Raw genomic sequence first — 18380 nt, 5'->3', positions numbered from 1 at the left:
CGATTTCCCCCTCCAACTCCCCCCAATGTCAACAGATCTGGTCAGTATTTGAAATAAGAGCTCTGAGACATGAATTTATTATAAATATCAAATTTCATTAAGATCCGGTCACCCGGGCTTAGGTTAAAAATACCTCAATTTTTCTAATTCTTCCAAATTAACCCACCCCCCAGCTCCTCCAAAGAGAACGGATCCGTTCCAATTATGTCAATCACGTATCTTGAATTTGTGCTTATTCTTCCCATCAAGTTTCATCCCGATCTCTCCACTATAAGCGTTTTCCAAGATTTCTGTTTCCCTCCTCCAACCCCCTATATATCAAGTTTCATCAAGATCCGATCACCTATTCGCAAGATAAAATACCCCAATTTTCACGTTTTCTACGAATTCCAGTTTCCCTCTCCAACTCCCCCCAATACCATAGGATCTGGTCGGAATTTAAAATAAGAGCTTTAGAGCACAAGATCCTTCTAAATATCAAATTTCATTAAGATCTGGTCACCCGTTCGTAAGCTACAAATACCTCATTTTTCCGAATTACCCCCCCCCCCCAACTACCCCAAAGAGAGCGGACCCGGTCCGGTTATGTCAATCACGTATCTAAGACTTCTGCTTATTTTTCCCACCAAGTTTCATCCCGATCCCTCCACTCTAAGCGTTTTCCATGATTTTAAGTTCCCCCTCCCAACTCCCCGCAATGTCACCAGATCTGGTCGGGATTTAAAATAAGAGCTTTGAGACACGATATCCTTCTAAATATCAAATTTCATTGAGATCCGATCACCCGTTCGTAAGCTAAAATACCTCATTTTTTCTATTTTTTCCGAATTAACTGGCCCCCCACTCCCTCCCCAGATGGCCAAATCTGGAAAATGACTATTTCCAATTTAATCTGGCCCGGTCCCTGATACGCCTGCCAAATTTCATCGTCCTAGCTTACCTGGAAGTGCCTAAAGTAGCAAAACCAGCACCGACAGACAGACCGACAGAATTTGCGATTGCTATATGTCACTTGGTTAATACCAAGTGCCATAAAATATCTATCTTCCGGCAAATAATACAAAGTTCCACATTTTTGTAGATAGGACACAAAACGAGCAAAAATGAATAGGAGAAGTGCTGACAACACCCAAGCCTTCTCAGGACCAGAACATGATTTGCAATTTATTAAAAACAAAATACATTTTAAATGTTTTATCAACAAAAAATTCTTGAAAATTTAAGGAATAAATATCAGTATTTGTATATTAAACTGACAATCCCAGCTCATTTATTTTTTTTCTGAGAACTGTCTTTTTTCCTGGGAAACGGGAGTTTACAGGGACGGTAAAGAGGGAGGCGTTGAATAGATTGGTATGGAGAAGGGTCGTGCGTAGCTGTGTTGTCCTTAGGCGGCTTGGTGCTGCAGTGAGTTGTTAGCAGTAGCAGTATTCTCGATACATAATGGAAGTAATCACTGATTTGTTATAACATTGCTCTTGCATGTAAGCCTCTTTCTTACAGCATGAACGGAAAATTAATTAACCTAAATAGTGCAGTATGGCAAAAGGACTATTTTGTTTCTTTTTCAGTTTTGATTTCGGTCTTTACGTTTGTTAAAAGAATAGTCCTTGAAGCAAATTTTATTTGTCTCTAGTTTCATATTTAAGATATTTCAGGGATTTTACTTCAAGGACCATAAATGTTTATATACTTGTATATCTTCCTCGTTGGAAATGATTATTCTGAAATCAGATTTCAATTTTACTACAGGGTCTCCCATGACGAGTTCCCTATCAACTCATAAATAAGGCTCTAGACCTCTCAGTTCCCCTCTTACAGATTCTATAACCAAGTCGCTGATAATTCATGAAACACCTACGTAGTTTGTGGCCATAATAATTTTCTGGTTCAATTTTATTTTGGATGCCATTACTTTAACAACAAATATATATATATATATATATATATATATATATATATATATATATATATGTATATATATATATATATATATATATATAAGCTATGGTTAGAAAAGTCGTCCGCCAGAATATAAAGCAGTAAAGCCTATCCGACGCAGTTTGGGCGTCACAGCTTACAGAGAAAGGCTTTTGGCGTGTACATGTCGAAAAGCGATGCGATACTGCCCAATTCCAGCCGTTAGATATGGACGACTTCCACATTGAAGTGGCACATCCAACGTGCCACAACTCCTGACGTTCCAGCAGGATAAAACAATGTGTAGATAGAAGGCTCCCCGTAATGGTCGGTACTTTTTTAGCTGACAACATTTTCCATGTTGTTTTACAAACATTTTATTTAAGGGAAAACTATAGTCATTGTTAAGAGCAAGAACAGCGCATATTTCACTACATGCAGGAGGGTTAAACCGTGTATAGTCAGCACATTCTTGTACAATGAAAATGAGCTTCACGTTTGGATGTTGTTGTCCCAGTGAAGCAGCACGTTGATTTACATCCTCCTCCACTTCTTGCATTTTCATATGATCTTTGGCATGGTTGTTTGTATCTCACAATATTTCTTCTAATAGAAGCCATTAAGTTATGGGAGATCCCATAATTTAAAGGATGTGTAAGGCGTTCGTCAATAGCTTCATCAGGGTTAAAAAAAAAATACATTTGGCTACACGAAGGTGGTTCAAAATTAACTAGTGTTTTGTGATGGATGTGCTGCCAAACTGATCCTGTGATAAATTTGCAAAGCTACTTTGAAGTTAAAATTGAAGCTTCATTTCATTGAAATTTGGCTTAGACTTCTAACTAAATATTTCGTTGTGTAATACTTTAATTACAATTCAATGAGATTTTTGCTACTTTTTATTCCATGCCTTTTTCTTTAGCTATTCGGATTCATATGTCATCATTTGTAATTTTGCATGCATCATAGATACTAAAAACAATACGACAACCCCCAGAGAAAAAAGGTGCAATTTTTACTCTTTGAATGTATATAAATGTGACCCAACTCATATTTTTTTTTCTTGTAACTCAGCTGTTCCATGCCTCTTTCTTCAACTTTTGGGAGTTATTTGTCATATTTTGTGATTCTGTATTTTTCGAAGAAACTTAACACAATACAAACATTTCTGAGGGAAAAGGATTTAGTTTTTGGAATGTATATAAAACTGACGTCACTCAGTAATTTGTTTCTGGCATGAATTCAATTACTTTGTCCTGTTTATTTGTCACAGGCACTAAAATAGTTATATTCCATTCCAGGGCTGTTAAGATATTCATATGTTATTTAATTTCCTTTCATTCTGTGTATCTCTGCAGAAGCTAAAACATATATATATATATATATATATATATATATATATATATATATATATATATATATATATATATATATATATATATATATATATATATATATATATATATATATATATATATATATATATATATACACATATATATATATATATATATATATATATATATATATATATATATATATATATACATATATATATATATATATATATATATATAATTATAACTTTATATATTTATTTTCAAAAAGTACACACTTTACTCTATTTAACAGCATAGGTGCCAAGTTTTGTTTAAGAACTTATCATGCCTCTCAACTAGTTTTAAAACAACTTCTGTATAAAAACTCGATATAAGGTCCACCAAATAAAGCCATGCCTATTCCCGAATACGCTATGATTTTGCGCTGGGAGAAAGGATGTTCGTCCTTCAAATTTTCAGGGGAGTGTGCGTGTTTCCATTCCATGTTCTGTTGCCTTGATTTGGGCGTGATAAGTGAAACCCATATTTTACCTCCAGTTCAACGGGTTGCCACATAAGTTGCAACCGTTAAAAATGACAACGACGTAAAAACAAAACAGCAGTAAACTCTTGGTTATTGGAGCTGGTGGCAAGTTCTTATGAAAACTTTACTTTAAAATTAGTTGAGAGGTATGATAAGTGTTTCAAAAATTTGGTAACTACGTCGAAAAAAAAAGAGTAAATAAACTTAATTTTTATGGCACTTGGCATCTACTAAGTGACATATAGCGATCGCAAATTCTGTTGGTCTGTCGGTCTGTCTGTCCTGATTTTGCTAGTTTAGGCACTTCCAGGTAAGCAAGGACAAAGAAATTTGGAAAATGCTTAAAGTGGAGGGATCCAGATGAAACTTGGTGGGAAAAATAAGCACGAGTCCTAGATACGTGATTGACATAACCGGAACGGATCAGCTCTGTTTGGGGGAGTTGGAGGGGGGGAGGGAGGATTAATTATGAAAAATTAGAAAAAATGGGGTATTTTTAACTTACGAAGGAGTGATCGAATCTTAATGAAGTTTCATATTTAGAAGGACCTCGTTACTCAGATCTTTTTAAATACCGATCGGATCCAGTGCCATTGGGGGGGGGGCGAAAATCTTGGAAAACGCTTAAAGCAGAGAAATCAGGATGAAACTTTGTGGAAGAATAAGCACAAGTTCAAGGTACGTGACTGACATAAGCGGACTGGATCCATTCTTTTTGGTGGAGTTGGGGGGGGGGGGGGGTAATTTGGAAAAATATGAAAAAATGAGGTATTTTTAACTTACGAGCGGGTGATCAGATTTTAATGAAATTTGATATTTAGATGGATCTTGTGCTTTAGAATTCTCATTTTAAATCCCGACCAGATCCAGTGACACTGGCGAGAGTTGGAGGGGGAAACCAGAATTCTTGGAAAACGTGAACATTGAGGTATCTTTGTCTTACAAATGGGTGATCGGATCTTAACGAAACTTGAAATATAGAAGGATCTTATGTCTCAGATGCTCTATTTTCAAATCGGATCCGAGGACATAGGGGGTTGGAGGGGGGAAACAGAAATCTTGGAAAATACTTAGAGAGGAGATATCAGGATGAAACTTGATGGGAAGAATAAGCACAAGTTAGAGATACTTGATTGACATAATTGGAACGGACCCATTCTCTTTGGGGGAGTTGGGGGTGTTAATTTGAAAAAAATTAGAAAAATTGAGGTATTTTTAACTTAAGAACGGGTGACTGGATCTTAATGAAGTTTGATATTTAGAAGGAACTCATGTCTCAGAGCTCTTATTTTAAATCCCAACCAGATTTTTTGACATTGGGGGGGGGAGAGAATTGGCTGAGGAAACCGGAGATCTTGGAAAACGCTTAGAGTGGAGAGGTCGGGATGAAACTTAGTGGGTAGAATAAGCAAATGTCGTAGATACGTGATTGACGTAACCGGACTGGATGTGGTCTCTTTGGGGGAGTTAGGGGATGAAGTTCAGTGCTTTTGCGAGTTTGGTGCTTCTGGACGTGCTAGGATGACGAAAATTGGTAGGCGTGTCAGAGAGCTGAACAAATTGATTTGATAAAGTCGTTTTCCCCAATTTTACCATCTGGAGGGCTGAAGGGAGAGGAAAAATTAGAAAAAATGAGGTATTTTTAACTTACGAATGGGTGATTGGATCGTAATGAATTTTCATATTTAGACGGACCTTGTGACTCAGACCTTTTATTTTAAATCCCGACCAGCATGAAGCCTCTGATTTTCATTTTAAATCAATCTATTGATTCTTAAAATTTTGCTAGAGCTCATACCATATGAGCTCTTTGCTCTTCCAGCCTCGTCTCAAGTGCCATGTGAGCTCTTAGCTCTTGTCTCAAAATAATCTATTGTTTTGTACTTATGTTCAAACGGACCTTAAGTAAAAAAACATGCCTCATATATATATATATATATATATATATATATATATATATATATATATATATATATATATATATATATATATATATATATATATATATATATATATATATATATAGTATATGTGTATGTGTGGGTGTATATATATATATATATATATATATATATATATATATATATATATATATATATATATATATATATATATATATATATATATATATATATATATGTATATATATATATATATATATATATATATATATATATATATATATATATATATATATATATATATATATATATAAACTTTTCTAACCTCAGATAGCCAACACGGCATAACAGCATACTGGATTTGGTTGTGTTTCTGGGAAGACAACTTTTTGCAAACAAATCAGGCTTCAACAAATCCAACTATGTTTTGATAATAAAGACTAGCAATTTATACCCTAAAAAGAAATGCAGAGATTTAGAAAAACTAAAAATTCTATCTTTCAAGCATTAATGGGTATGGCTTGAACAAAACAAAAACAAATTTGCAAAACAATCTAAACCCCAAAGACAATCAAAACCCTTCCAAAAAGTAACCCCCCTGCCCGAAAAATACCCTTAGCAGCTGGGTTTTCTCCACTCACTTTTGACTTATCAAAAAAGACTAGAGCTCCCCTACTCCCCACTGATTTTTATGAAAATTTTCTCCTCACTGAAAATTCCCACAGACAATCACCCACGAAAAAATGTCTGTATGTTACCCATTAACAAATACTATTTGTAAGCCATGGACAAATTACAAACTTAAAAAAGCAGTTAAACTGCTACAATGGGGTTCTCTTGTTGTTTTGTAGTTAGGGAGGGAGGAAGATACCTCAAAGGGTGCATTTTAATGCCAAAACATCCCAGCTCTCATTGGGCCATCAGATAAATACGCAAATAGATCAGAGCGAGAGACAAGGAAAGGGTGGAGGTGAGAAACTGATTTATAATCCCCAGGGCCATAGCAATTCGGCACTTCAGTGCGTTTTTAGTCTACATTTTTCAGATTTTCGAAGGAATACAAGGAGATATTGCGGAAGAGTTGAAGGACAATAATCTTTGTTTGTTTTAAGTTTCAACTTTGCTCTTTACTCTCAAATGCAAAACTTTATTTTTGTAAATTACTAGTATTAAAGAATGAACTATAGTCCATATTAATTGATCTCATTTTAATAGTGGTCATTATTACGTTTATCAAAGAACCCTAGAAGGAAACTGGTGCTTATACAACAATGAAAAAGAAAGAATTGTAAGCCAAACTGAGACTGACTTCTTATGTATGACTTTCTTAGTTCTAGTTCTCTAGAGAAGTGTTTGTAGGGAAATTGAATATACCTTAGCAAGTTGCTATAAATTTTATTTTTTTTTATTTTTTTGTAATTCATCACACACATTAGCCTTATATCTTTTCAGACAAGCCATACAGAACAATGACTATAAAAAGAAATCCTCGAAATAATCTGACAATTTTTGACAAACTAGTTGATAGCATACGCTTTATGCAAGCTTTGACCAACTCCTTTTTCTCCCTGTGCTTTGTATTACCATTTGGTAGCAGTTTAACTAATCAGTGACTAGCAGGTCTGGATGAGAAGCAGGCAGGTTTTTATGCATTTGCAGAGACTAAAATTTGATTGAAATGAAATGGACAATTTCTGTCATGAAGCTGCCTAAAAGGTTTAAATATCTGATCAAAGATTTGTATCTATTTTTATAAATAGGTCAAGTATATTCAGACTCTTCTTTCAAAATTGCTAGCTTGTTTTGTTGTTACTTAACAAACCAGTTGATTTTTTCAACGTGATTTTCAAGTCTACAGTGATATTATAGTTATTGTTGAGGTGCTAATTTCTGCAAGATGGTTATGAAGTTAGAAGTGTGCGTCCTAGCATGCAAAATCCTAAATTTTATATTGGAAGAATTCTTCATTTTTTTTTCCTCTTGTAAAGGAATCCTCAATATATCACGGTAAATAACAATGCCCAGGTAAAGTAGAAACATATGCCCTCATTGCAAAGGGAGGTGTAACATAATGGAATTGTCCAACCTTTTATTTCCCTAAAAATAGCAATATAACAGTACGATTGTAGAAAAAGTATAAACACCAGAGAACCAGATAAAGTAGAAACATATGCCCTCATTGCAAAGGGAGGTGTAACATAATGGAATTGTCCAACCTTTTATTTTCCTAAAAATAGCAATATAACAGTACAATTGTAGAAAAACATACACTAAAAACTAAAGCTAATTAATTGGTAATGAATGAATATACAATGAAAAAACAGTTCCATCATGGCTAAGACCACTGTGTAATTTTAATTGTAGATGCATTTCTGTTTTCAATGCCTAAACATGTGTCATTTTTTTAGTTATGGATAACAAAGTTTTTGTAATAAACTGTTATTTTTTTGTAACTGTCAAGTTTGTCTGTAGTATTCTCTAAAGGTGTCTTATCTCCCCTAGATCAAATTTGATTAGAAATTGAATACAAAAATAAGTTTTCAACTGAAATAAAGGAGCAACATTACAACATAAAACGAAAAAGATCATTCCATATAAATAAAAAAGATCATGGCAGTGTTGTTTCTCCATTAAATTTACATAAAAATGAGCAAAGATTAATTAAAAAATACAGTTTTTCCAAGGGAAGTAAAGAGCAAAGTTGAAACTTAAAATGAACAAAAATTATTGCTTCACATATAGGCTATCAACAAAAGTAGTACAGATAAACCAACTAGTTATACTTTCCTATGTTTGTAGGATTATAGAAAACTAGCACTTTACTGAAAACACAAAACAATACAGGAGTCTTGTACAGTAAAAGCAAACCAATTAAAGAAACTTCTTACAGCATAAAAAAGCATTTTAGGATTGTTGCTTTTTTTTTTATTTATTTGGTATCACTTCTGTCCAATGGCTCAGTCCAATGAATGGCTCTGATTTTGTTTCTGAAAAGGACATTTTAAGATCAGTCTGTAGACAGGTTCAGAGTGAAGCCACCTTGATATAATTAAGAATATAGGCTAGGTTTAGAATTTGTATCATAACTTGAAATTCTCTGCTGTATAGAGAGAAATAACCAGATTTCCACAGTTCATATTATACCATATTTAATCTTCATTTTGAGTAATACTTTAGGCATATTTCTTACAATTTAAAATTGTATATTATTCACTATTGGTTTTATAGCTGGTGGGACCAAAATATTACCTGACAAATCAATCCAATATTTCTGTGTGCTGTTCAATGACTTTGCTGTTATTAAAAAAAAAACATTAATTTTTATGCTCATGTTTTTAAGATAATTTTAATTATATACTGAAAGTTACTAATAACACAGCTGGTGTAAAGCTATAAAAAGCTTTACAGATTAGTTTGTTCCTACAAACATGGGAAAATATTACTGGTTGGTTTATTTGTACTAGTTTTATTGATATATATTAGACAAACTGTGAAGCAATAATTTTTGTTTGTTTTAAGTTTCAACTTTGCTCTTAACTTCCCTAGGCAAAACTTTGTTTTTTAAAATTAATTATATTGAAGGACAAATTATAGCCCATAGTAATTGAAGTACTAAAATAATGCTAGTTGCAGCTGCAGGTGTGACCTAGTATAGAGAAAACCACTGCCCATAGCAACCAAAAGTTGAAAAATACATTATGAAAAAACCTAATGACAAAAAATGCTACCTGACACTGATTCCAGAATGGCAACTATTTCTTCCATTCATATTTAAAAAAAAGTTTTAAACAAATAAAAATAAGTATATGGTGATTTCTAGAACAAGCCTGAAACCTCTTGAAAATGGTGTCAGATAGAAATGAAAAGTGAAGCATTGGAATCAGCATGGTCAAAAACCTTCAACAAGAGAATTGCAGTTCCCCACCAAAGAAGAAAGTTTCAAGGTGTCTACTAACAACCTTGACTTGCTGACAAGTACCTTATATGTATTTGAAGCTCTTTATGGCTAGCAAAATTTGTTGTTTTGTAATACTGTAATACAGAAAAATCAGTTTCATTGACATCTTTGCGCAATAAATTCAAGAAATACAGGGAAAACCCCCTGATTAACTAGAAATTTTAATTTGTAAGAACTCAGTGTCTTCTTTTCTATAAATATTGCAAGTGAACATTGCTTTAAACAAAGCACTGGTCACTGTATCTGTTGTGTGGAAAATTCTCAAAATTCTACTCAAATAACAGGAATTGCATTTTCAGAACTAAAGGCAGTGAAAAAACTAAAAGTCTACAGGTCTACAGGCTAAAGTATGTCCTGGGAAGGTATTTTAAAGTACCCACCTCCACTTCTTCTCCCTCTAGAGGGCCCTAAGATTTGCCTTCATGACCTATTGAAATTTTGATAGAACAACATTTTACCTTAATTTTCAGTTACTAGTTGCTTTTTCTCTGCCTTTAGTTCTGAAAATACAATTCCTGTTATTTGAGTAGAATTTTGAGCCATATTGATGTTTATTTTTCAAAATTTAGGAAATGTATTTGTATCTTTAAAACCTGATAAAATGGAATTGAGCAAAGTTATGAAGCTGAAAACAATCTTGTTGTACTTCAAATGAGCATAAGATCTATTTTGCAAGGTTTCACTTTTATAACACATATACTTTTAAAGGTCATCAAAGGTCAGGGTCCTCTAGAGGGAGAGGGAGTGAAGGTAGTTGCTTCAAAATACCTTCCCAGGACATACTTTAGGCTGTAGATTTGTCCCTGAAAGTTTCATTTTCCTAACCTAAACCCTTTCTGAGATAGCAAGAAGTCAATTAACTAGAATTTTACCAAGAAAAGCAACTAGTAACTGAAAATTAAGGTAAAATGTTGTTTTGTCAAAATTTCAATAGGTATAGACTTGTCATGTAGGCAAATTTCAGGGTCCTCTAGAGGGAGAAAAAGTGTAGGTGGGTACTTAAAAATAGCTTCCCGGGACATAATTTAGCCTGTAGACCCATCCCTGACAGTTTCGTTTTCCTAACCTAAACCCTTTCTGAGATAGCAAGAAGTCAATTAACTAGAATTTTAAATTATTTTGTGTTTGAAATTAACTTTGACTCTACTTCAGGGTATATATTTCCAAATTTGGGGGGAGTGGGTAAAGTTACTTTTGGGGGGAAGAGTAAACTTACCTCTATACTCAAAATTGGATCCTGAATCCAAATTTATCATTTATTTGTGATAAAATAAATTTTAATCCTACATCTCCCCCCAATGTGCAAAAATATACCCTGAATTGGTATATAGGCCCATATATGGGTGGGGTAAAGTTCATTTCCAATGCAAATGAATGTTAAACTTGGATTTAGGATACAATTCTGACTATATGGATATGTTTTTTCTTGACTATCTGAATAATCAGTTAACATAAACAATACCCAAATATTTTTAATTCCAGGTCTGTACCAACCTGCACACCTAAATAGGCCTTTCCTAAAATCGGAACATTCAAAAACACGTGTGACTTTGCATTTGAAAATCAGTTTAGACTCGAAAGAAACAGCCATCTAAGAAATTTATTTGACTTCTTGAAAAAGCTTACAGTGGCAGCAACAAATCTATCAAATAGCAACGAAAGACTGCAAACCAAAAAGGTGATGTGTTGGCCACCTGACACAGTGTAAATAAAAATTTATCAGAAATTAAGGATTTTTCTAAGGACAGCCATAACTTTAAGGGCCATTATTGAATTTTAGGAACCAATGTACGACCCCTGCTGTATAAATTAGGCCTTTCCTGAACGTTGAAGAATCCATACCTCTGTCAAAATCTCTAAGAAAAAAATAGCTATGTTAACAACTGGCAGACGAAAACATGCGAGTTGTGCTACAATTTAATTACCGAAACTCAAGCTGTACTAAAACCAAGCGAATAAGAAATAATATTCAATAAACTCTAATTGGAAAAGAATAATATGTATTAAAATTTCGTGATGGAAAAGAAAGATGTTTATAAGAATTTAGTTTGCAGAAAAAAAAGTTATTATAATTTATTGGGGAAACAGAGTTATTTTAGGGCTTTTTCAAAGAAATACAATTGCATTAAATTTTGTGAAATAAGCTGTGATAAAATTTGTTACAAGAAGAAAGTTGTATTTAAACATTAACAACAAACAAAAATCGTCTTTTGTAAAAACCTAGTGAACAAAAACGACAAATTATACTAAAATTCAATTATCTGTCTTGGCAAATTATGTGTAATAAGTAGTATCAAACAAGAGAATATAGTTAAAGAATGCTTTAATCGACTTCGATAAATAGTCTATTGGAATAATTTGATCTGTAGATGGTTTCAACTAACTACAAGTTTCCAGCGAAAAAGTCAATTCATATGAATAACAACTGTATATTATGATGGAATGCTCAAACATTGAAATATATACGTTGGTAGCTCCAGTGCCTCAACATAGCTCTTAGAACACACAAAGTATGCAAAATTTAAAATGATATCATGGTAATCATATTAAATAAAAATATCGAAGAGTGAGCGAATCATCTCCAGCGTCAACAATTGTTACCAGTAACTCTGACGGGCCAAGATGCGAAATTTGAATAGCCCCAAAAAAGGAAGAGTAACCTTAGAAAATATTAATAAAGCCAAGTAAATACAATGAGTTGCTTTTTAGCGAAGAAAATATCTTATGATTATTCTTAAGTCACTCTTATAATACATATATAAGCAATCTCAAATATCTAAGATTGTCAGTAAAAACATCGAATTACTAAAATGTTGACGATGAATTATCCCAATAAAAGAAGTATAATTTAAAAAAGGGTTCATCAAGTCATGAGTATAGATTGAACTAAATTTTAGAGCCTAATATACTTTGTCATTATGCCTAATTCACTCAAACGTAGAATGTAAATCGTCACAAATATTTAAACATGTTACCAGCAACCAGTGGTGGTTCCATTATTTTTTTTTGGGGGGGGCATAGTTGGTTACTTCGATAAACTTGCGAACAAAGAAACACCTGCAATTTAAAAGGAACCTCAATAATTATATGTCGTAAGTAGGTAGTGGAAACGGTCGTAAATTTAATTTAGAATCTGGTGAAGATTAAAGTTCTAATAAACCTGTTGAAATTAAAATGGTATAAAAATAAACAGTGTCAACTTTGACAAAATTTCAAAAATTGACTAATCAAAATTTTACTTTTCATAACAACGTAGCACATCTTTCCACTTTTTAAAGTTTCATATATTTCGCTTAAGTTACAGAATTCAAAATTTTATAAGAAAAGTCTATTTCTGCATTTCCACAGCCGTCACATATATTTATTACACGGTTATTGTCTACCCCAATATTTTTTTGAGTGTTTGTAATGGCTAGTCCTGTCAAACTTGATATACCACTGGATATCGGAGAGGATAGGGCCAGAATTTGTTTCTTATGATAATGGATTGTAGATAGTATGTGATAGTGTCGAAGAGGGGCAAGCATTGGCTCAGGAGAAATTAAAATTAGTAGAAACATGAGCCAAGGAAAATCATGTACAGGTTTCTGTCCAGAAAAAAAGCAATGGTAATCACAGGAAATAAAAAAATACTTTGCTCTTCACCTTTTTCTAAATAGAACCCAAATTGAAATAGTGAATGAATGTAAATAGGTTGGAATTATTATTGGCAGAAATATATGAGATTTAAAACTTATATAAGACAGTTCAAGAGAGTGTGTGCAAATATATTGAATTTATGAATATGTTACGTGAAGCAAATTTTGGCCCAAAATTTTGCTTTTTGATGGTTTTCCACGCAAAAGACATCAGGACAAAAATGGAATGCTTCCATTTTGTTATATAATTTCTGGGAGTTTATAACGAGAAAATTCGTAATTCTATTTCTCGAATTAAAAGTCACTGACCTTAATAGGGAGGGAGGATGATCACTACTAGTCGAACAGATTGGATTTTGATTGAAAGGAATAAGAGATGGTACATTGGCATTCGTTGAGCAGTCTATGTCAACAAGGATACGTTGACAGGGCTCAGTTTTTGGAGCATGACTGGTTGTTCTTAAAAAAACAATAACTGGGATCATCAGCTGACCCCGTTTGCCGAAATGCTTGTGGCCTCATTTCTGCTTCTACGGTTAGACAGGAGCTCTTGGGGCAGTGGTCTGTCATCTGGTGTTCTTCCGAGCAAATTTAACTCTACAAGTTTTGAAAAAAGATGGTGCCACAATTGACTCAGGTGAAAACAGTCCAATTAAGACTTCTTTATTACATATTAATGACATGAATAATATGACAAGTTTAGCTAACCAAAAATCCAGTGAAAGTGTAAAATTATGTGCTGGATTTTTTGAAGCAAAGAAATTATTTGATAAACTTGATTTATAGTTTACTTTTCTGTTAAAAGACTTCAGGGAACTATTTGAAAATCTTCAATTGTATCGTTCCCAAGATCGTAGTTGACACTTAAATAAGAAATTCTAAAACTTTAAGAAGAAGGAAGAATTTTTGAAAGAAAAAATCAAATACAAGAAAGAACCTGATACAATAGTTTGGAAAAGAATATAAATTTTTCTATTCTTCACTCATTCACAGTCAAAATGCACGTGATGTACAACAAGACTCAAATGCAGTGCTTCCACTTTGTTTTTCTGAAAATCAGTAACGACTCCAAAAAAGTCGGGAGATTATCGGGAGTTTTTTTTTTAAGTCGGGGAAAAAATCAGGAGGTTTTAAACAGCAGTTTTGTCTCACATACCAGTTGTATTGCTGGTAAAAATGTCAGTAATAGAGAGACAGAACAAAGTAGAATCGAAAATATGTTTTAGAGTCTTAAGTCCGGTCTTCACCTCCCGGAGCTTCCGGAATCTGGGCTTCCAGATTAGGCCTATTCTTTGACGTCTTCTTCTTCTTGCATCTCGAATATGAACCGGTCCGAAAGTATATCAAAATCATCCGGAAAAAAGGGGCTTTTGAACTTCCAGATTTTCGGAATTTTGAATTATCGCAGAAGAAATTCAAAAAAAATCTCGGAAAATCTGGGAACCCAGATTCCGGAAGGTGAAGACTTATTGTTACTCCAAAATTAGCTATCAACAAGGAACAATGTTTCTTTCATACAAAACTTACGCAAACTAAATGGTTTTATTGAAAGTCATCTAAAACTACTTGTTCACATAATTAGAACTAGAATTACGAATACGAGTAACAGAACTCAGGCAGAATTTTCACTGTATCACACTGCAGCTAAAACTATTTGATCACATAACTTGAACTAGAATTATGAATACGAATCACAGTCAGAATTTTCACTAGATCACACTGCAGCTAATCTTGATCGTCAACGGTATTGTTTGCTCTTTCTGGGGCCAGACGAGCTCGCGCTAAAGAAGCCGATTTCAAGATAGCGGCACTAGCTTCAGTAGCGGTTGCGGAAGCAACTACGCCTTTCAGTAACTGCCTCATGCTCCCATTTACGACCAGAGACTGAGGTGTCACCTTAAGCCTACTCATGCCAAGTTTAGTCTGAAGTGTTGAACTAGTCGTAACTGTCGACAGGCAGTTACGTTTGTCTGTTTTGACGTCCTTCAAAGTACTAAACAGTCTCTCCGCTATTACGTTCGAAAACGGTAGAGCGTACAGGTACTCAACGACAAGCCTCAGGTTACCAAACTTTGGTTTGCTGTTAGAGTATTTCTGGGCAAATATAAGCTTCCAGTAGTCAGTTACTTAGAGCAAACTGGCATCTTCGCCATTTGGCTGTCTTACGGAGCTCTGCTCTCTCCACTCTCTGTCTATCAGACTTTTGGACCAGGAGGGTAAGCTATATTTCGCCAAAAATGGTGCCAGGCTAGGAGGATTCAGATCCTGACCCTGGACAGGGTCAAGTAGTTCTGAGAAGGCGAAAATGTCCGAGTCGAACGAGAAGCGGTTTTTAATCTGGACCACCACTTCCTTGATAAAATTCTCTCGCGGTAGAATAAACCTTGTCAACTTCGTTGGGATTGGCATTTCGTCCATATAGTCTTATATACATGACAAAAGTACAGCACGTGTCCACTGCAATGCGCTCTGACTATAAATCTCACTATCAACACTCCTGACTTGCAGGGTTCTCTCAAAATATAACATAACAAGACCAAAGGTTTCGATGAGATCCCATAAATTTTATATTTGATCCAGACAATTGCGTCTTGTGAATCCGGTCTTCGCCAGACTCTTGAATATCTGTACTATTTAATATTTGACCAATGACTGGTCTTCCGAGAAAACAAAGTTCAGGTTTGGATTCAGCATGTGGTTTTTACCCTATCTTTGATCAAAGCTTCCTGCCTTGCTTCTACCAAATATCCGTTTTCGGGCGGATTCCCGGTGAACTACTTGTCCAGCAAAAACTAAATCTCAAAATAAATTAAGTACATCCCCTTAATCTTATATCGAAACTCTAATCAACTTCAGATAAACTTTAAACTTTAAAAAAAATCAGATTTTGGCCGACTCCGGGCGAACTATTTGCCCGGCGAGCCTTATTTGCTCTCCTTACCACTATATCAAACCTCTTATTAACATTAAATTTTACTTTTTAAAATTTTCCGGTTTAGGCCTAGTTCCGGGCGAACTGTATGTCCGGGTAGAAAATAGTTGTCATATATGGATTCAGTATATTTCTTACCCCTAAACTGAACATTTAATCAACCATAAATAAAACTTTTAATTTTTTTCCGGATTTGGCCGGATTCCGGGCAAACTAATCGTCCGGATAGTTGACGATTGTCATATACGAATTCAGCATGTCTTCTTACCTTTTTAATCGAGCCTTTAATCAACTTCGAATAAAACTTTTACTTTTAACAAATTTTCCGGTTTTGGCCGGACTCCGGACGAGCTAAATGTCCGGTGAGAAAATAAGTTTTAGATATGGATTCAGCATGTCCTATATGGACTATCTCATTGGCTTTTTAAAACATTTGTTTCGTTCCTTATTTTGAAACCCCTCCCCCACCCCTAGATATGGGGCTAGAGGGTTCATCTACGAATTTGGCCTGTACTTTGACCCAATTGATCCTCACACCAAATTTGAAGAAAATATCTGTACCCCATCGAAGGGTTATCGTGCTAACAGACGGACGGACGGACAACTTTTGCGATGTCATAGATATTCCTCCAGTTACGTGTTAGGATCCCAAAAACCATAACAGTTCGCTTTGGGGCTCAAATTGAAAAAAAAAATTATTGGTTCTCTCCGTGCGTTAAAATCCATTTTCTTGAATAAGTAAGGAACTAATATTTTCCTGTTTACTAAGGTAATTTTGTTTTATCTTCCTTTTGTTTATATTTTTTTTAAGGAGAGAGCTGTTAGTTAAAACGACTAATATTTTGGAAAGTTTGAACATTGGAAGTTTAAGGTGGTTTGAATCATTAATATTCTTCAGGAGTATAGGCCTATAGTTGTCAGAAGTATTTCTTATGAGCGCAAATGGGCGGTAGGCCGCAAACCCTAGACAAAATTCACGCCACAAAAGGTAAGCCATCACTTTAACACAACTGATGAAAACAAGACTCATTATAACACTTGTTCTAACAATGTTTCTAATTTTAACAGCTGTCTAGCCTTGGAACTTGGAGAGTAGGCTACCTACAGACAATGATTTATTTAATTTTGGCCCACTTGTTAATTCCAGCAGAGTTATACAAAACAATCTAAAAGGAATGATATGAAACACAACAAGACCTAGTAGCTCGTATGGCACTTGCAAGGCTGGTTCAGAAAATGAAATACAGAAATCGCTTTTCGTTCTGATCATTTGAAACCAAAACCCTTGAGATAAAAATGACCATGAACTTGGAAATCACGAGAATGTATCGTTTTGTAAAAAGTATTTTATTTTCGGATTTGGCTGTAATGATGCGTACTTTTCTGTAAATGATTTATCCAGAGCATCTGTTTTTTATTCCCACAAAGTTACATCCCGATCTCTCCAGTCTAAGCCGGTCACGTATCCTCCCCCTCCCAAACACTTGTCGGATCCGGTCCGGACATGAAAAAGATCACCAGAGACATGTCCTCTGTTCAATTATTAAATTTCACTCGAATCTGATCACCCGTTCCAAATTTACGCATGACTCAATATTGCGGATTCCCCCTTCCTCCACTCCCCCTACGACTATCGGACCGATTTAATTTTTATTTACAAGTCAGTTTGATCGGGTCCCTGATACGCCGATCCCACCATTCTAACCGTTTTTCGAGATTTCCGGTCTCCCCAAAACAGAACAAAATAACACACTTTGAAGAGCAAAATAATATACTTTTAATGCACTTTGAACACTGTGACATAAAATTTAGACATATCGGCACTTTGAAAACAGATTTGTCCCTTTGAAAACAGATTTGATATGGCTGGCTTTGGCCTATATCTTAAAATCCATCCTCCTATCCTCCTATATTGTGAAGCAGAGCAAAATACCACTAGACAGTAGCGCCAAGACCTGGAAAAAGTGAGACACACTCGAACAGCAGCCACATTAGCACCACTAGCGATAGTGAACATCCCTACTGAAACTCAATTGGTCTTGCACCAGCTCTGGCTCCAATAACTTCATATTTTGAACAAAGCAAAAAAAAGATACGACCTCCCAAGTTTCCTCGACGTGTGCAGACCGCATATTACCTTTACTAGAAATTTCTAAACCCGCATGTTT

At 34.6% G+C, this 18380-nt stretch overlaps 1 protein-coding gene across 5 annotated transcripts in view; it reads right to left on the bottom strand.

The window, feature by feature from the left end:
• The window catches only part of LOC136026386 (mitochondrial potassium channel ATP-binding subunit-like), a 72478-nt gene extending 61251 nt beyond the window's left edge, over positions 1-11227 (bottom strand). For 2 of the 5 annotated variants that reach the window (XR_010617279.1, XM_065702934.1), the window contains exons 1-2: positions 11137-11227; positions 6010-6139 (exon numbers count right to left, since the gene is read on the bottom strand). Coding sequence is in view for 4 of the 5 variants with exons in the window: in XM_065702934.1 (XP_065559006.1) it covers positions 6010-6038 (29 nt within the window). In the remaining variant the exon portion in view is untranslated. Of the gene's footprint in view, positions 1-6009; positions 6140-8572; positions 8668-11104 lie in introns of those variants that run through there. The other 3 variants (XM_065702936.1, XM_065702938.1, XM_065702937.1) reach the window with 3 other exon arrangements.
• Between the last annotated feature and the right edge of the window lie 7153 nt (positions 11228-18380).

The sequence above is a fragment of the Artemia franciscana genome, chromosome 4, assembly GCF_032884065.1.
Source record: "Artemia franciscana chromosome 4, ASM3288406v1, whole genome shotgun sequence".
NCBI lineage: Eukaryota > Metazoa > Arthropoda > Branchiopoda > Anostraca > Artemiidae > Artemia > Artemia franciscana.
This window is presented reverse-complemented; position numbering and strand designations above follow the sequence as displayed.